The sequence below is a fragment of the Beta vulgaris genome, chromosome 9, assembly GCF_026745355.1.
Source record: "Beta vulgaris subsp. vulgaris cultivar EL10 chromosome 9, EL10.2, whole genome shotgun sequence".
Taxonomy (NCBI): Eukaryota; Viridiplantae; Streptophyta; class Magnoliopsida; order Caryophyllales; family Amaranthaceae; genus Beta; species Beta vulgaris.
This window is the reverse complement of record NC_079210.1, coordinates 44,895,352-44,915,665: the sequence shown is the minus strand read 5'-3', so window position 1 is coordinate 44,915,665 and position 20,314 is coordinate 44,895,352. Positions and strand designations below refer to the sequence as shown.

Genomic DNA, 20,314 nt, shown 5'->3' with positions numbered 1-20,314 from the left:
TAATACCAAATTTTAGAAACATACTATAATCAACTAATAAGAATGAGTGAAACTCAAATGGTATATGGTAGAAAAGATTTGAATTCGACTAAAATGAGTGGATTCTACAAGAGAATAAGGGATTGTGTGGGTCAAATGTGTATATGAAGTATAGCAGTTAGAGGAAACTGAGAAATACGGATGAGACTTAGGCTCTGTATTTTATGTAGGAAATAACAAGTATGATTGAAATATTCATGAAGAACAAATTAATAAATAATATTGACAAATAATATAATAAGTAAAACTTATCTGCAAATATCTGTCAACTGAACTTGCTGAACTTGATGTGATCTTGTACTAAGAATTGTTGCGCCGTGGTATGGAGGCCACTGCCTTAGAAGCGATTTCGCCACCTTACCGCCACCGGTGTAGGCTTCCAATGACGAACGCCCCCCAAGGTTCACACAACACCGTAGAATTCTACACCCCGAACTTTAGGGTTGGAATTTCTCAAGAACTGTTCAAAACTTAGAAGGAAAAGTTGGCTCTGTATTTTTAGGTTAATGAATAATTTTCTCTGAGAGAAAAACGACCAAGAAGGTATTTATATAAGTGTTAAAAAATAAGTCCGAACAATAAACCGCAAGGGAAAACAAGCCCGCCCAAAACTTTCGCATTCAACTTGGATAAAATCCAACATTTTACTGAACTGAATTTGTTTGAATTGAATTTGTCTGAACTGAATTTGTCTGAACTGAATTTGTTTGAATTGAATTGAACTGAACTTGTCTGAACTGAATGAAAACTGTGAGGGGACACGAATTAAATTGAACTAAAATGAATTTGTCCGAACTAAACTGAATTTGTCCGAACTAAACTGAATTTGTCCGAACTAAACTGAATTTTTATTAATTCAGATTAAAAGAATAGAGTCTTAGTCATTTAACAGCACCTTCTAGATCATTGATTATTTGCTTGAACACATTATTAAAAATTAAAGGTAGGGAGTAAAAGCTTTTCATTTACCATTAGTTAGGCTTCAAACCATCAATTTTATCTTACGTCCAGTTGATTCTTTCTCACTCGGTCACTCTATTAGTGAAGTAATGCACTATTTTTAATGAATATGATTATTTACTTATAATGGTCATAAGCTTGATTAGATGGTACCTTGACGACTTTGTAATCTTGCGAAATTTGCTTTTATTTCCTGTTGCACCAACTTTTCTGTTCACTTCTTTTACATTCAGACCCACCACTAACAAATGTAAAAAGTAAAGAAGAACATGGTTTTTCATAAGTTGTTGGGTGCAATGATACAAAGAATGGACTAACAATTACAAATCACTTTTTAGAACATCTGTAACCTACTTTAGGAAAAAAAAAATAGTAACTTCAGTGAAAAACTAATACCTTAAGGGCCCGTTCAATATTACCGTGATTTTTTGTTTTTTGGTTTTTTGATTTTCAAGTTATATGATATATGACCTCTAATGAATAAACAATTAGTCAAATTTATTAGGAACATGATGATTTTGAAAACTGAAAAGTGAAAACCACTTTTTCTGGTTTTCAATTTTTGGTTTTTAGTTTTCAAAAAAAAACTGAAAACTGAAAACAAAAAAACGATACCGAATGGGTCCTTAGAGATACATTCAAGAAGAAGAAAAAAAAGCTGTTTTCTTTTGTCCGCAACTCTATCACTTGCAGTGACTACCTCAACATTGTTCAATTCACCTTATTTTTGCTTATTTCAGATCTAATCAGATCAGATCTGAAAAAATAAGTTCAGATCAGATTAGATCAGATCAGTTCAGATCATGCTTATATCTAAAAATCATTATTACTATTGAATATCTTTCATTACATATTAGTAAAAATTATAATAATTGAATATTAATAAAGTACTCATTGAGACGAATGAAACAAGACCCCACATGACTATATTTTTTCTTATATGTCGAGAAAAATCTAAAAGATAAGATCTTGGAATCAGATCAAATCAGATCAGATCAGATCAGAAAAAGTAAGTTCAGATCTTGATTATAAAATGATCACCTATCAAATATTGTTCCCATTTCTGAACTGCATACACAATAGCAAGCAGCTCCTTTTCATAAACTGAAAGAGCTTGTCACTTGGGACCCAAAGATTTACTTAAGAAAGCTATAGGATGATCTTGTTGCATAAGAACTGATCCTGTTCCCGATTTTGATGCATATGTTTCTACTACAAAAGGTGGTGTAAAGTTAGGAATGGCAAGAACATGTGCACTAGTAAGAGCATGCTTCAATTGCTCAAAAGCTTGTTGTGCTGCTCCTTTCTGTAACAAATTTGTTAAGGGTTTAGACATTAATGCAAAATGTCTCACAAACTTCCTGTAATAACCAGCCAACCCTTAAAAACTTCTTAATTCCTTGACAAAAGATGAAGTAGGCCATGAGCTCACTGCAAAAATCTTATTAGGATCTGTTTCAACCCCTATAGCAGATATGAAATGACCAAGACACTCAACCTTATTTATAGCAAAAGAACATTAACTAGCTTTAGCAAATAATCCATTCTTTTGCATAAACTCACATACTTCAGCAAGGTATGTCCAATGAGCCTCTAGAGAGGAGCTATAGACTAAAATGTCATCAAAGAACACCAACACACACCTTCTTAACAAGGGTTTAAAGACACCATTCATCCACCCTTGAAAGAATACAGAGGCATTTGTTAAGCCAAATGGCAAAACCAGGAACTCAAAATGCCATGTAGTGTTTTGAATGCAATTTTAAACTCATCATCAAGATGGACTCTCATTTGAATGATATCCAGCTCTAAGATCTAGTTCACTAAACACTACAGCTCCAGACAACTCATTAATCAATTCATCAACAATAGGAACAAGAAACTTATTTTTCACAGTCCTATTATTCGATTCTCTACAATCAACACATAGTATCCATGTGCCATTTTTCTTTACTACTAAAACAACTGGAGAAGCAAATGGACTAGAGCTATTTTGGATGATACCTCTATCCAACATTTCTTGGATGAGTTATTCTATAACATCTCTCTGCTTCAAGGGATATCTATAAGGTCGAATGTTCACTACAGTTGCACCTTCAATCAGTGGAAACTATGATAAAAAAAACACCCCTAATAAGAGGTGGTAATTCTTCTGGATCTACAAAAACACTCGCATACTTCTATTGCAAAGCACTTAACTCAGGTGGTTGGAATTGTTGTTGAATAGTTTCAAGCTGAAATATCTCAGACCAGGTCTCTTCACACAGCCTTACCTTAATGAAACACAGTTGAGTAGCATGCTCTAATGCCTTGTTAGAAATGGCATTAGTCACAACTAACTTCTTAGGAGTAATCCCTCTCAAAACAAACTGAATATTATCTTGGTTGAATTCCATGATTAAATTCTTAAAATCCCATAACACAGTACCTAATGTACTCAACCACTGGATACCCAAAACTATATCACAACTACCCAAGTCAATCAACAAGACATCAGTAGAGAAAGAAACATCATTCATCTTCCATTAAAACCCTTTCACTACAAACTGGCATTTCAAATTTTTGCCATCAGCCACAGTAACTGATTGAGGAGGGATAAACTCTAGCTTGCAACCCAATTTTTTTTAGCTATAGCCAAGTCTACAAAATTATGTGTACTTCCTGAATCAACCAAAATATGCAATGTCTTACCTCCTTGGACTGCAATAACCCTCATAGTGTTGTATTAGTTTCGATTGCCTAACAAAGCATGAACTGATATAAGGGTCATTTGCTGCTGTATCTGCCCCTTCATTCTCACCAAAATCAACTAATTAATCTTTACCATCAGAATTAGCTGCTGGAATTTCAAACGTAAACAGTTGGGGTTCTTTAAAATCACACTTATGACCCCTCTCAAAAGTTTTATCACAATAGTAACATAACCCTTTTGCTATTTTCTCTGCCTTCATATAAGTTGGAATGTGTCTAGAATTTCTTTGTCTGGGGTTGTATTTAGTGAGTGTAAGGGAAGGTGTAGGAAGTGGGGTAGGTAATAAGGGTGGATGAGAAGGAATAGGGGTTGCTAATATTGCTTTTGTGTAGTTAGGTCCAGGTTTAGCATATTTTGTGGTGTTTAAGGCTAATGATTCTTCCAATAACCTAGCATATTCTATAGCTTGAGATATGGAAGTAGGTTTATATGCTTTCACTAAAGGTTTAACATCTTTATTCAGTCCTCCTATAAAACTATGTAACATATAAGCCTCGAGAAGGTCATGATTATCTTGCATCATAAAAGACTTTTAAAGTCTCAAAATCATCAATATATTGCTCAAGAGAACTTCCCTGATGCAATTTGTTGAATCTTTCTATTACTACATTTCTATTGGAATCATCCTTAAATCTTGCATTCACATCAATCGCAAAATCAGACCAGTCAACTCCTTTTCTTACAGCCAAATAGCTAGTAACCCAACATTCAGTCTTATCAATCATATGTAAAGAAGCTAAATCAACCTTCTGCTTATCATAAATATCGCAAAATCATACCAGTCAACTCCTTTTCTTACAGCCAAATAGCTAGTAACCCAACATTCAGTCTTATCAATCATATGTAAAGAAGCTAAATCAACCTTCTGCTTATCATAAATCTTGCAGTGTGAAGTATTTACTACATTTTTTAATCCAAAATCTTGCATTAGAGCCATCAAACTTAGAAAATTCCAATTTAGAAATATACCCTAGAAGTCTTGTTGAATTCCTTTCCCCAGTTTCAGACCTTGGAGAATAAGATGATCTTTTGTCACCTCTATCATTTCTGAGTTCTGTAATGGCTTACTTGCAGCATTTTAGCCATGGAATCTTCGAGCAATTTTGACTGGGTTTCTTGTTTCTGAGATTGTTCATCCAATCTTTGCTCCATCTTCCATAGAGAAAGAAACACTTCTGGTTGAAGGCATTTTCACAAACAACATGTGTATACTCAATCTTGGAAGCAAGAAAACGTGTTTTAATGGCAGAAATGGGTCTAAGGAAAGAAAAGCTCTGATACCATTGATACAGAAGTCCTAGACTTCAACTGAAAGAGTTTAGAATCAGACAATAAAGAGAAGAAAATGGAAGAGAAGATAGAAAGGAAAAGAAGATATGTTGTATATTTCATTGAACGGATATTACAATGTAGCTATTGTCTATTTATAAGGTGTATGAACTAACCAATTATAGTTCTAACAACTAACAAAAGCATTCTCAATAGAAAACAACAGAATTCTTAATAAAAGAAGTTACTGAATTTGGCGCTAAAGCACACTCTAACTAACTGTAAGTCTGTAACAAAATAACAGGATATCAATTATATTATACTGTAACATCTTCTCGTGCATACATCAATTTCCTTAATCCGAAATAATAATGCACCCCGACACGTAAAACTAGTTTTTGTTGGAATTTTAATGATAGTTATAAGAGTTAAACTTGACAGCAAAAGAAACTGAAAAATAATAAAAAACTTGTTGGTTTTCTCACTAAAATTTCATTAAGTAAACTATTAACTAATTATAAATAACAAAAGAAATAACCACCTAATGCTAATAATCAGGGAAATCATCCCATGATCACCCACTCACTAACAATAAAATATTAACTAATTACATGAACCTTGATCCACTACTTTGAAGTACTACTACAACCAACAGTTCTTGCCAACTTGATTATTCTGACCTAGAAAATGGTCCAAACCACTTGGACTGAAACGAAGATTGGTACGAGAGCAGAACCAAAACCACCACCACCAGCACCATGACTCCCCAAGGAAAAGAGGCCGCCGTCTGATAAACCGCCGTCGATTGAGACCCAAGTTTCTTTGAATGAGAGAATAATTGAGAATACAAACCTCCATTCATAAATAGGAACCCTACTAAAAACATTATTAGTAAGGGAAGCAAGTAGATGACAAATTGGAAGTTACGTTCAGCCTGAGCCTTGTAGTCTGCATGGGATGAGAAATATAACAAGAGAACAACAATAACAAAAATGGCTATCAAATGGAGAGGAAGAGTTGATATGGAAGACATCAGTGATTCATTATTTCTCCACCCATGTCCTGATGATGTGCTTCTAAATTGCATACATGATTCCATCTTTATTTCTCTCTTTAATTTGAAGCTATTTTTTGTGAAGAATATATATTGTATGAAAGGGTTGTATACTTGTATTGTACATCTAATTTTGAGAATACAAGTTGGTTTTGGTATAAAGTATATATAAACCCAATTGAGTTAGCTAAGTAAACCTAATTAGAAACTCTAGCCTCTGGCAGTCAGCTTTTATTTTTGACTTTGTCTATACTCAAAGAATTGATGCCCGTTAAAGAAATTAAATGAATGATGATGCCAGCAATTTATATATGTAGTCTGAAATTAGATACTTCCTCCGTTTTTTTAGATGTTACACTTTCTATTTTAGGAAATTTTAAATTAGATGTTACACTTTTATTTTGGGTAATAACTTCTCTCTATCTTTCTCCTATCACATGTTTACATGGGACCCTTTTGTTTTTCATTCTCTCTATCTCTCTCCTCTCCAAAAATTACCTAGGAGTCCGTGATTTGAAAAGTGTAACATCTAAAAAAAACGGAGGAAGTATTAAATTTACTTATATACAGAAGCTAAGAAATATATTTTCCATATGAATCTGAATTGGGAAAATCAAGAACAGATGGAGATAGTAATTGAAAGATAATATATGTATGAGCCTTTGATTTTTTATTCGATTGTTTATTGTTCAAACTCTATTGAGACAAGTTCTTTTGGAACTATAGAGGATCTGGGATGTATATGGTTAATTATTAAATATGGTTTTTTTTGAAAATTATAGCAAATGAAATCCGGTGAATTTTGAAGTTGGATTGCTTGAATGGCTACATGCAATTAGTCAATAATTTATTTGATTACCGTCGAAACATAAATAATTTTAGAAACTGATTAAATAGAACATTAAATTTTTAGGTAGCAAATTATATTTTGATTTAATTCGAACAAGCAGATTATTTACATTATCATGTTCATATTTCTATATCGGCTTTTACTCCATTATTTAATGAGAATATTTGAAAACACTCAAAATCTACTATGTATAACTCTGTCGGTTCATATGTATTTGTGGTGCATACGTTGTCATGGAAAAAAGAAAAGGGAAAAAATATATTCATATCATATAGCATAAGGGATAACTATCGGTCTATCACACATTACAAAAAGGTTTATATCCTAAACCCTAAACCCCAAACTCTAAACCCTATCGCATAAGGGATAATTACCCCACACACAATAAGAATGCTTGCTTAGTAATTAATAGAATCAGTATTCCTTCATTCATCGATCGTTTTCTTAATGTTTCACATATATAACTATTCAGTATTCATTTGTAGAATATAAGTCAAATTAGGATTTGTTAGTGGTATATCATATTGTATTAGAATTAGAAGTTTATACAGATTAGTCTAGCTACTATTCCATAGTCGAGTTGGATTAGGATTATATTTAATTATATAAGTAAGGTTCATGTATGGTTTTATTTAGTGTGATCATATCATTATACATTAATAAGATATGGAGTGCTGTAATTTCCTGAGTTAGTTTTAGATTCTACATCATTCTTAGTAAAGGCAAAAGCTAAGAATGGGGGAAAGAAAAGTTGTGAATAAATACTATCCTCCAGATTTCGATCCGTCTAAAATACCACGAAGAAGAAGAAAAATAGGGCAACAAATTAAGGTTCGAATGATGTTACCCATGAATGTTCGTTGTAAAACTTGTGGGACTTACATATACGAAGGAACCAAATTTAATTCCAAGAAAGAAGATGTTATTGGGGACACATATTTGGGTCTGAACAAATTTAGATTCTACTTAAAGTGCACTAATTGTTCGGCTGAGTTAGTGATCGTGACGGATCCACAGAACAATGATTACGAAGCTGAAGCTGGTGCTACACGAAATTTTGAGCCATGGCGAGATCAAGGACTGGAAGAGCAGCCTCCATCGGCATATCTCGAGAACAGAATGTTGGACTCGAAACGGGAAGAGGACATGTTGGCAACCCTTGATGAGTTGAAATCTATGAAGTCGAGGCAGGGTAAAGTAACTGTTGATTCAATGCTAGCGGCCACGCAGCGCCGAGCTGAGGCCGAGGCCGAGCAGATGCAGATGCAGCAGGACCAGGAAGAGGATGAGGCCCTTATTCGTTCAATATTTCAGGTACGAAAGATTCATGATGATGATGATCTTAGTGTGAAAAAACGCAAACTTTGTGATCAAGTAGCTAGTATTAAACCACCAACAATCACGTTCAATGTGACAAAGAAACAAGTTAATGGCCTGCAGTTACTTTGTCAATATGTTGATGATGATGAATAATTAAGCATATTGACTAATTACATGGGAATTGAACGTACAATTTTTCAGATTTGGATTTAAAGATAATACTACTTGTTTGTTAGTGTAAGAATAATGTTAATAATTTTTGTTTGTATGACATACTCTTGATGATTTTCTAAGTTGCAAGTCTCGAATTATATGATTTTTAAGTTTGTTAGATCGTCAAAAATATGAACATATATAACATTTGATACATGGTAGTCTGATATTAGTTTAGATTCTGGCCGGTAATTGATACATGCTACTAGGTGTCAATTTATTTTTTAGGTCGAGTTGACTATTGTGTTAATTTGAGCCCTTTTTGAAGGTTAGAATAATTTGCGCCATCCTTTCATGTAGGATGTGTCAATCTAACAAGTGGTACACTACCTAAGCATTGAGATCGAATTAATTAGATGCAGTTGAACGATTAATTTTGACCTTCCTTGACTGGGTTAATTAGATTCTGTCTGTTCTGATGTTGTGCCGTGCGATTTTGGCTAGCTAACAAGGTTAAAAGCTGTCAAGAGTGAGTTGAAGCAGATGTAGATGCAGAAGTTTGGTAAAGCCCATGAGAAGGTGGAGTTCTTGAGGCAACAGCTTACTGATTTGCAAAGTCATGTTGATTATAACAGTAATGAAGAAGCCCAGATTACTGCAAAGAGGTTAATTGATGATTTGAGACATTGGTCTAATATTGAAGAGAGCATCCTTCAGCAAAAGTCCATGATCAGTTGGTTGCAATAGGGGGATGCCAACTCCAAATTCTTCTTCACTGTTATTAAGGTCAGACATGCCCAGAATATAATTGATATGCTTACAGCTGAGGATGGGAGAATGATAAATGATGCTGAGGAAATAAAAGAGGAAATTTTGGGCTTCCATAGGAAGTTATTGGGTTCAAGAGCTACTGCTCTTAAGAGTGTGGATTTGAATGTTATAAGGGGTGGCAAAAGTCTTTCAGTGCAGGCTAGAGAGTCTTTAATGAGGGAGGTTACTATATAATGCTGAAATTGAGGTTGCTTTGGTTGGTATTGGGAGTGATAAAGCTCTTGGATTGGATGGTTTTAATTCGTATTTTGTCAAGAAAAGCTGGGACATCATCAAACAGGATGTATACACAGGAATTCATGAATTCTTTAATACTACCAGGATGCATGCCCCTCTGAATTGTACTGTCATCACACTCTTGCCTAAGGTCCAGAATGCAACAAGGGTCAAAGAGTTCAGACCTATTGCTTGCTGTACAGTGCTATACAAAATTATCTCCAAAATTTTGACCAATAAGATGAAAGGGGTAATAGGGGAGGTAGTCAATAAAGCACAATCAGGGTTTATTCCTGGGAGACACATTGCAGATAATATTCTCCTAGCTACAAAACTCATCAAATGATACTCAAGGGCTCACATGTCTCCTAGGTGTCTTATGAAGGTAGACATAAGAAAGGCTTATGATTCAGTGGAGTGGTCCTATCTAGAAACCTTGCTGCATGAATTTGGGTTCCCCAACGTCTTTGTGGGCTAGATTATGGAGTGTGTAACTACAGTATCCTATGCTGTGCTGGTGAATGGAATTCCTACTCAGCCTTTTCAAGCAAAGAAAGGGCTTAGACAGGGAGACCCCTTATCTCCCTTTCTTTTTGCTTTGAGCATGGAATACCTGAGTAGGTGTTTGAATGACCTGAAGAATAACCCTGAGTTTAATTTCCATCCTAAATATGAGAGGTTGAATATAACTCATTTGATGTTTGAATGTGACTTATTGATGTTCTGCAGAGCTGATGAGAGCTTTCTCTCTTATTTGTCTAAAGCCTTCCAAAAATTCTCTGAAACTTCTGGCCTGGCTGCAAGTAGTGAGAAAAGTAACATTTATTTTTGTGGTGTTTATGAGGAGATAGCTAGAGAGTTGGCTCAGATTATGCAGATGCAAATTGATGAGCTTTTATTTAGGTATCTAGGGGTTCCCCTTACCTCAAAGAAGTAGTCTTATGCCCAATGCAAACCTTTAGTTGAGAACACAACCAATAGAGCTCAAACTTGGATGGCTCATCTGCTTTCCTATGCTGGAAGGCTTCAATTGGTTAAAAGTATCCTCCGTAGTATGCAAAACTACTGGGCTCACATATTTCCTCTTCCAAAGAAAATCATTCAGGCAGTGGAGAGGGTTTGCAGGAGGTTTCTTTGGACTGGTAGCACTGAAGAGTCTAGGAAAGCTCCTGTTGCCTGGACAACTCTTCAGAAACCAAAAAGTGGTGGAGGGTGGAACATTATTAACATGTTGCACTGGAATAAAGCAACAATGATCAAGCTGTTATGGGCTATTGAATTTAAAAGAGACAAGTTGTGGGTTAAATGGATTCACTCATACTATATTAAAAGACAAGGAGTGCTTACTGTCAATCTGAGTAACCAGACATCCTGGATTCTTAGAAAGATAATAAGTACTAGAGATAGCTTGAGTGATATTGAGGGCTGGAGTGCAGTGTGTACTGGAGATAAGTTTTCTATAAAAAAGCGTATAAGCTGTTGAGTGGTAATATGGAAAGAGTAAGGTGGAAACGTTTAATCTGTAACAATTATGCAACTCCAAAGAGTAAATTTATCATTTGGATGGTGTTGCATAATAGGCTTCCTACTGTGGATAGGATTAGGAGATGGGGTATTAACTGTGATGCTAGGTGTAGTCTGTGCAGGAGTGAAGAGGAGTCCTTACAGCATCTTTTCTTCTCCTGTGACAATGCATCTGCTATTTGGAGGGAAATATGTAGGTTGATGAGGTTTGATGACTCAGGAGGGCTATACCAAGATGTTATCTCCAGTGCATGCAGTCAGGCTAGGAAAAAGAAGGGGAAGTTGTTTGTGATGTTCTTTACTAAGAGTGTCCATGCCATATGGCGCCAGAGGAACAGTCAAATATTCAGAGAAAGTTGTAAGGATACAAATGTAGTACTAAGAGATATTTTCTTTAAAGTTGCTACTAGGTGTACTGATGTAGAAAGGAGAAGATTGTTGATGTAATTCTCCTAGTGCTGGCTGTTGTATGTCTGTTTCATGTGCTCTGCTTATGATGCACATGTTATTTTGGTATATATATACTTTCATTTTCCAAAAAAAAATATATAAGAAGTAAATTAATATTACTATTTTATTAATTAAATTTAATAATATAATAATGTTTAGTAATAAAAATAATGATTGGGTCGGACCGCGCAAAATTGCATCATAAACCGTTTTGACGCGATTTGATTGGTTTATGGGCTAAAAAACGTGGGTTTATTTGTGCTTTTGACCTAAACCATGTTCTTTCTAATAATAATAGTAATAATAATGAGTAAAGCTATAATAAACAAAATAATTAATATATAGAAATAATAATGATAATATTTAATAATAATAATATAAAAATAAATAATAATAATAATAATAATAATAAGAGTAATTAGTAAAATAAATTAGACCAACATAACAATAATATTTAACAAAATGGTTATAAATGAATGGTGTTGAACTGAACGAAACTGAGCTGAACTAAACTAAAAATAACTGAGAAGAACATGCCCTAAATGAAACTTTGGTGAAAGTTAAGTAGCCTCACATTCTCTTAAACTGGAGGAGACATGTACAAGCTAAGAAGTATAACATTTAGTTTTACACACAAAAAACAGATATGGCGTGTTTATATATGTTACGATAACGATATTTCAACTATCTTCTTCGATACATTAAAAACAACTAAAGATGAAAACTAGTGTTAAATAATTTTTTAGTGGTGGCACTAGTTTATAAAGTTAAAAGATCATTGACTTTTAGTATATGTATCTTTTGTAGTAGATTTAGAAGGTAGTATAGAACATATATAACTTCTCTTGTGAATTTATTTGTTTTGCTATATTGTTATTTAAACATCTAATTTAGCCCAATACGTAATGATTTTTGAAAACTATTTTAAAAGTTGACCTCTGAAAACTAAAATCTTACAACTAGTACAAATAATTGACCATAACTATTGCAACAACCGTTACTTCTCCTAACGTACAGACTATATATATATTGACAAAGTACACAAAGATATAAAAATTGTTACAGGAAGATTTAAAATAGAAGAGAGAGCAATATTTAGTTACAATCTTTAATTTTGTTTTTTACAATCTTTAATTACGCTGACACACGCTAAATACATACATACATACACTACAGCTAGCTCCTCCTCCTAATCTGAGGAAAACAAAAACTCAAAACAAACTTCAAGAAAGAATTAAGGAAAGAATCATGGAATAATAAAAGGAATCAAACTGCCAACATATATAACATGCATTGTGTAAACTGTTTTTTTTGTTTTTAAAAAATTGACAATAGAGGTCTGAACCGTGGGTGATAATTTTTAAAAGGTCTGAACTATTGATTAACCTGTGTATGTCCCAACTTTAGGGGGTCTTAACTTTTAGCGGGCCTCGACGACTTAAAAATGAAGATTTTTTTAAAAATCTCACCTAGTTCCCACATCCCTCCCTCAATTAACCCTTCTTATGTTACCCAAGTTTTACAAGTGATGACCTATTAAGCCAGTTTTAAGTCACTAAAGCCCGCTAAAAGTTAAGACCCCTAAAGTTGGGACCTACACAGGTTAATCAATAGTTCAGATCTTTTAAAAATTATCACCCAAAGTTCAGACTTCTATTGTCAGATTTTTTTTTGGAGGGGATAAAACAACAAATTAAACCATTAAAAAGTAACTAGCAAAAAAAACCTTGAACTTCCATGGCTTCAACCTAAGTGAGATAAACCCTGAGTCACAAGATGAGCCATAGTTGAAGCAAGAATCGCGGTCGGATCACCAAGAAGAATGGAGAAGACTGTCCTTAAGAAAATCTTGAGTATTTCCACCCACTTGTTGCTAGAATTTGCACCAAATTTCTTGGACTTAATCGTAAGAGGTAGCTTCATTCCCTGCGTTAAGGCCAACGACGATTCTCCGCTAGAGGACGTAGGGGTGGTCGTGGAGGAGCTTTGCATGGCCATTTCCATAACACAATAAACATGAAAATTATAGTCATCATATTTGGAAACGTATGACCACCCTGGGATCTTCTTTCTAGCACCTGTGTTTTAATTAGTTATATTAAATAAATATCCAATTAAACTTATGCAATAGATGTACTTATTAATGGATGCACCGAGAAATAGTAATATAATTTCATAGTGCAATTATTAAATACTAATACACTTACACCACATTAAAAAAAAAATACTTACTCACATCAGAATACGTCAATAATTTCGGAATTATGAAGTTATCGATATATTGACATTTTTACGTTTTTATTAAATAGGGTTATTTTATAATATGATATTATTGATGGACAAAAAAATATGATTGAAATCGTCAAAAACTTTTAAAATTGGATCTAGATGACCAAGATTTATTTTAATTAATATAATTAAATTTTTTCTTAACATTAATTTTCCATCAAGGCGAATTTAGTTATTTCATATCATTTTCTAATGCATGGTTGTCAAAATGTTAGCACACTGCACACATATATATACAAGTGTACAACACATTATAATTATACAACGGTTGCATGAAATATTTTCAAAAAGACTACTCCCTCCGTCCCAAAATATAGTTTCCATTTCTATTTTGGGATTTAAATTTTAAAAACTTTGACCAAATAAAATTCTTACTAATGTATACAAAAAAACATATTCATGAAGGGTCTTGTTAGATTCGTCTCAATGTGTAAATTCGTAATATCAACTTTTTATATTTTTTACTAATAAGAAATAGAAGATATCTTAGGTCAAAGGTACATCTTGGTGAATGGTGATTGTGCAAAATGAAATGGGAATTATATTTTGGGACGGAACGAATAATATACTAACCGCCAAGCAACTTTTTCTTGCACCATGCACAACCAGATGGTCCTTGCTTCTCAAGCCAAAAAGTGACATCGCCAACGCTAATTTTACTCTCTAACTTGGCACATCTAGGATGGAAATCCAACCCACTCTTTGAACAATGATACATAAAGCCTTTTATCTTCATGCCACATGCATCACATCTTCTGATGCACTTGGTGCAATTAACTCTAGTGCAATTAGCTCCAGGGAGTGGCCTTTCAAGAAATTGGCACTTTTGACCTTGAAATGTTATTTTAGGGGGAGCAAACATGCATTCATGGTGTAAATCATAGTTGCATCGATCACATCTATACCTTGGCCCTGTGCCATCCATCCTACACCCATCACATGCATATAGACCTTCGTAATTGACCCTCTCTAGGGTATGTTCTGGGTGGCTTGGGTGAGTCCCTTCGTTGTTCGTCATGGTTCAATAATACTTGGATTTCGAAATTTATCTAGCATCAACACGTACATATATAAGATTAATTAATTAACAATTGTTTCTTTAGTATTGTACCCAGGTGGATATTTTTGACAGTTGATATCTTCAAATGTATATTAATAGATAGAAAAAATAAAAATTATCACGTAAATGCAACCACTTTATACAAGTGAAGATGATATATTGACATGTAGTACCTTACTTGACGGTTGTAGCTCCCTTTTTGTCAAAGATTTGACTTTTGTTGAAGTACGTACTGATCAGTCTTGATCGTTAGTAAATATATTGATGATCTTTGTATGATTAAATGATTTTTTTTATGCAAGCATGGGGCGTTAAATTGTATGAGTATGATTGATCTACCAAAATCAAGCAGAAAAGGAAAGAAAAAAAGAGACAAGAGGCAAGCTGCAAGACCTTTTCTGAAATTGCAATCTTGTACAAGTATTGTTTGGTATGCATATCGTATATTACTCTATATATAGAGACAATGTATCTCTGTTTTTCTTCTAAGTTTCACCGACATTCAGGGGAAATTTCCTAATCCAAGGGCAAAAGTCAACTACATATGAATGTCGTGAGTCATCGTACGTTTTGAGAAGTTTGTGTGACGATCTTTACAAACATAGAATATCCCAAATCTTATCGAATTTGTGTTGCACGTACATAGGGCTAGATAGATCTCTAAATAGAGCTCACTAATTATATTATTATAATTTGATTCTGATGATGGAAGATATGACATATGTATGCGAACCTACGTGCTTTGAAATGATCAAAGAAGAGACTATATAGAAAGACAAAGAGGGATGATTATCAGAATTGGACGTCATGTTTGTATAATATAATACGTTTTATTTAAATCAAACGTTTGTTTTTTTATATAACCTAACACGTTTCTTTAATCATTAATATCATTAGTTGTACACGTAAAAAATATTAAAAAAAAGGTATAATTTAATAGTAATATCGAGACAAATCTAACAAGATCTCACTTGAATATGTTTTTCTTTATATAATGGCGATAAATTGGAGTCAAAATTGATCAATGAATAATGTCATTTCACTTAATGTTACATTTAAAACATAGCGGAGGAAGTATATAGTATTTCAATTATAATAAAGTGATAATCTCTATTATCTACTTCCTCCGTAACAAACTAGATGTTACACTTTTTAAATATGGTTGTAACAAAATAGATGTTACACTTCTTTTTTTGGGCAACAATCTCTCTCTATCTCTCTTCTATCACATGGGTCTCCTTTTTTCTTTCTCTCTGTCTCTTTCCTATTTAAAAAATTGTCTAGAAAAGTGTGTTTTTAAAAGTGTAAAATTTGTTTTGTTACGGAGAAAGTATATACTATTATAAGTTTTTTATTTTGTTTGTGAAAGTTCATCACTAATGTTGTAAGTAGTAAATCTGCATAAATCAAATAACTTAAACCTGAATTACAAGAATGAGTTGCACTGTGGTATGATGGTCACTGCCTTAGAAACGAATTTCGCCACCACCGGTGCGGATTCACGATGACGTTCGTCCCCCAAGGTTCACACAACTGTCGTCTCTGACTCCGTGTGCCCGAATCAAAGATTAGTATTTTTCAAGAACTGATCAAATCTTAGAGAGAATAAGCTAGGCTTGTGTTTTATGGCTTTTTTTAGTATAGAATAATAAATTTCGATTTTGGGGTGAGGTATTTATATAAAATAATCAAGAAACGGAAGTCCCCACAAACCGCGGAAACCGAAGTCTGTCCAAAAGGAAGTTCGCCTGATCGGGCCCGAGAGCGAAATCTTTTTGCAACGACAAACATCGTCTCGCCCGGTCAGACGGACCCTCGCCCGGTCTGGCGCGAAGAAGCAGAATTGAAATTCGCGTTTACTTTGGATGTTATCCAACAAAGGTTGATTAATGATTTGTCAAAGCATATAAGTTGAGCTCTTATATAAGAATATCATTGTCAGATCTTTCTTAACTTCTTTAACAAAACGGTTTAGTTATTATGACATATCCCTGATACAATTTTCTTAAAATGGTATCAAGTTGGAAATTTTGCTATGAAAAGAAACAAGATCATGCGTCCTTAAAATATTTTGTGTGATTGAAAGTTTAAAACATTGATGTCCAAAAAAAAATGAAATCTTTACATTACATCAACACAGAACCTACAACATATAACAGGAAAACATTCGAGGCTAATTTATAGGGAAATTTTAGCTCCAAGCCATAGCTCGATTGATTCATATTCTAGTAATCTTATGTTGTTATCTTTAACAAAACACCAGCCCTTCTTAGTTCTTATTTAATAGCAATAATGTCGAGAATTCGAGATTTTTAACAAAAAGCATGATCACATGTTTTAGTTTGATAACATTGTTCACCAATTTCCCTAATAAGTTCGTTTCTTTTTGTTGTTAGGGACTTAGGTTGGGTGTGTTTTCTTCAATTGGACTTACTAGACTTGAGTGCAGGTTATCTGTCCTAGACATCATATCAAGACATAATTGGATCTATACAACCCTAATTAGATCCGAGATATCATAATTCAAACAATTAGTTTTATCATAATTTAAACATGTGAAAGTATTGGGTCAGACCGTCTGACCCAATATTCTCGTCAGACGGGCTGAGCCCAGTTCTCTCCTCTCATCCTGCTACTTACTTTTTTGATTTTCATTGGAGATAAGGGATGGGGTCATTTTACAAATGATTTCTCATGGATTTATTGGTGCTGCACTTTTTTTCTTAGCGGGAACCAAATTATATATCTTCTCTTTCCTCAATCCGCCATTGATGTGAGCTTGAGAAACTAACAACAATGTTGACGTCATCATCGCCGCATTCAGAATCATGCGCAGTGGTCTACTATATCGTTATTTCCCCCAAACTCTAAAGTATAAGTTGGTGGTCTAGTTTGTTTCAATAATGCGCAGTGTGCATATGACTGTAATTGGAAGATTTTTCATGAAAGAAGAAGAAGGAGAAAATGAGAAAAAAGCAGAGGTTAGTGTTTTCTTTTCAGTTGGACTTTGTTTTGTTTCAGTTGGACTTTGTTTTGTTTCAGTTGGACTTGGTTTTCTTTCAGTTGGACTTTCTTTTCTTTCAGTTGGACTTTTTTTTCTTTCAGTTGGACTTTCTTTTTCTTTCAGTTAGACTTTCTTTTCTTTCAGTTGGACTTTCTTTTCTTTCAGTTAGACTTTCTTTTCTTTCAGTTAGACTTTCTTTTCTTTCAGTTGGACCAACTGAAAGAAATAATGGGCCAACTGAAAGAAATAATGGACTAACTGAAACAAAATGAAGACTACCTGAAGAAAAATGTAGACTAACTGAAAAAGAATAAAGACCAACTGAAACCCAAGTAAGTCTAACTGAAGCACAAAAACCCACTGAAAAACAAAGAAGACTAACTGAAAACAAAATGAAGACTACCTGAAAAAAAATTGGAACCACCTGAAAAAAAAATGAAGACTACCTGAAAAAAAATTGGAACCACCTGAAAATCGTCCGACTAAGATTATGGTCGGACGAGTCCGACACAATACGTTGTCTTTAAACAATTAGTTAGTTCTCTTAATTGTTTATCTCATCGTCTTATTCTTATTAACTCTAACTCTACCTTATTAACTCATGCATTGCTTAGGCATAAACCGAATAACACATTAATATCAACGCATGATTTCACCATGCAAAAATCAATAGCTTATGCGACAAAAGTACATATAAAATGAATAAAAAATTCGTAAAATGAGCGAAAGTTTGCTAAAATGAGCAAAGATATAAATTGAGCAAAACTGAAAACTAACTTTAAGCTGAAAACTTAAAATCGACCTTTTTGCTCATTTTGCAGATTTTTGCTCATTTTATGTTTTTTGCTCATTTTGTATTTTTTCTCATCTCAAGAAACTTTTGCTCATTTTGGCAAACTTTAGCTCATTTTATAAACTTCATTCTGTTCATTTTATTTTTTGGCTCATTTTATGTTTTCGCTCATTTTAAGAAACTTTTGCTAATTTTACAATTTTTTTGCTCATTTTATGTTTTTTGCCAATTTTATATTTTATGCTCATTTTAAGAAATTTTTGTTCATTTTATCTTTTTGCTCATTTTATGTTGCAGTTTTTAGTTTCAGCATAATGAGTGGTTTTCACGTGATCCTACTCCTATATATATTAATTATATACTATTATATATTATAATATATATATATATATATATATATATATATTATATATATTATATATAATATCTCAACTAAGTAAAGTATTGGGTCAGACCGTCTGACCCAATATTCTCGTCAGACGGGCTGAGCCAGATTATAATATACAGCAACGACGGCGGTCGAAGGATTCTCCACCATTCTCAATAAAACCCACCACCACCACCACCACCACCACCAATTACAAAGCCTCATCCATCTCCACCGCCACCACCTCAGTTCTCGGATTTTGGCCATTGACTGTATATTTCCCAGTAGAGATGTCGAAGAAGGAATTATCAAAGACGTTATGGACTGATGCCGCCATTAAAGCTATTGAGAGTAAAGCTGGTTCAAGAAAGTATAAGAATTTATGGCCAAAAGCTGTTTTGGGAGCCTTAGATGATGCTATACACCACCTTAAATGGGACTCTGCTCTTAAGGTAATTTGGAAATTCTTTCTTTATCTGTCTGAAGTCGAACGGCCAATTTTCCAGTAGAGATGTATATCTCGCAGAAAAAGATTCCCAAATGGAGTACTAAATGGATTTGCCTTCAGATGCTTAGTTTTGCTTGCCTCATTATCACCATTGCCTGCTGCTGGATCAGTTGCCTCATTATAAGGAATGAAGAAGAAGGAGAAAGTGAGAGAAAGCAGAGGTTAGTTTTCTTTTCAGTTGGACTTTGTTTTCTTTCAGTTGGACTTTGTATTCTTTCAGTTGGACTTTTGTTTCTTTCAGTTGGACTTTGTTTTTTTCAGTTGGACTTTGTGTTCTTTCAGTTGGACTTTGTTCTTTCAGTTGGACTTTGTTTTCTTTCAGTTGGACTAACTGAAACAAAATGAAGACTACCTGAAGAAAAATGAAGACTACCTGAAAAAGAATAAAGACCAACTGAAACCCAAGTAACGCACAAAAACCAACTGAAAAACAAAGAAGACTAACTGAAAACAAAATGAAGACTACCTGAAAAAAAATGAAGACTACCTGAAAAAAAATTGGAACCACCTGAAAGTCGTCCGACCAAGATTATGATCGAATGAGTCCGACACAATACGTTGTCCTCAACTAATCCAACAACTAATTACATTGAACACTAATTGTTCTCTAAGCTATTTTAATATCAAATCTTTACAAATTAAAGCTAAAATTAAGCTAGTGCAAAGCAATAGCTGACTTGGAACAACAATAACTACCACACCCAACTACTTTTTTCAAAAGAGGAATTTGTCTTTAATCAAAATGGCTATATACATTCTCAGTTGCAACTCCTACATGTGTCGTTTTTGGATTTAAATACAACTTATCACCGTCTTCAATCAGAATAGTCATATATACTTACTTCCTCCAGTTTCTTAACATAGTAAGTCTATGA

At 33.8% G+C, this 20,314-nt stretch overlaps 4 protein-coding genes across 4 annotated transcripts; 3 read left to right on the top strand and 1 right to left on the bottom strand.

Moving 5' to 3' along the window:
- The first annotated feature begins 7,644 nt into the window (after positions 1–7,644).
- On the top strand, positions 7,645–8,683 carry LOC104904216 (uncharacterized). Its single transcript, XM_010692413.3, has one exon. It carries the CDS (start codon positions 7,660–7,662, stop codon positions 8,395–8,397), a length of 738 nt encoding a protein of 245 aa, XP_010690715.1. The 5' UTR covers positions 7,645–7,659; the 3' UTR covers positions 8,398–8,683.
- Positions 8,684–8,946: 263 nt separating this feature from the next.
- LOC109136047 (uncharacterized) lies at positions 8,947–10,927 on the top strand. Its single transcript, XM_048637181.1, has 5 exons — positions 8,947–9,130; positions 9,221–9,390; positions 9,923–10,122; positions 10,174–10,347; positions 10,468–10,927. Exons 1-5 carry the CDS (start codon positions 8,947–8,949, stop codon positions 10,925–10,927), a joined length of 1,188 nt encoding a protein of 395 aa, XP_048493138.1.
- Positions 10,928–10,935: 8 nt separating this feature from the next.
- On the top strand, positions 10,936–11,415 carry LOC104904215 (uncharacterized). Its single transcript, XM_010692412.1, has one exon. The coding sequence runs from the start codon at positions 10,936–10,938 to the stop codon at positions 11,413–11,415; it is 480 nt and encodes a 159-aa protein (XP_010690714.1).
- A 1,746-nt stretch (positions 11,416–13,161) lies between these two features.
- On the bottom strand, positions 13,162–14,725 carry LOC125493695 (uncharacterized). The gene is made up of 2 exons (XM_048637180.1): positions 14,281–14,725; positions 13,162–13,496 (listed from the first exon to the last, which is right to left on the bottom strand). The coding sequence occupies exons 1-2, from the start codon at positions 14,723–14,725 to the stop codon at positions 13,162–13,164; spliced, it is 780 nt and encodes a 259-aa protein (XP_048493137.1).
- Between the last annotated feature and the right edge of the window lie 5,589 nt (positions 14,726–20,314).

Coding starts and splice junctions, on each gene's coding strand:
- LOC104904216 (XM_010692413.3), top strand. CDS start 7,660: ATGGGGGAAAGAAAAGTTGTGAATAAATACTATCCTCCAGATTTCGAT.
- LOC109136047 (XM_048637181.1), top strand. CDS start 8,947: ATGCAGAAGTTTGGTAAAGCCCATGAGAAGGTGGAGTTCTTGAGGCAA. Junction 9,391..9,922: donor GAGAGTCTTTAATGAGGGAG/GTTACTATATAA, acceptor TTTGTGGGCTAG/ATTATGGAGTGTGTAACTAC. Junction 10,123..10,173: donor TTCCATCCTAAATATGAGAG/GTTGAATATAAC, acceptor GATGTTCTGCAG/AGCTGATGAGAGCTTTCTCT.
- LOC104904215 (XM_010692412.1), top strand. CDS start 10,936: ATGGAAAGAGTAAGGTGGAAACGTTTAATCTGTAACAATTATGCAACT.
- LOC125493695 (XM_048637180.1), bottom strand. CDS start 14,725: ATGACGAACAACGAAGGGACTCACCCAAGCCACCCAGAACATACCCTA. Junction 13,497..14,280: donor CAAGAAAAAGTTGCTTGGCG/GTTAGTATATTA, acceptor ATTAAAACACAG/GTGCTAGAAAGAAGATCCCA.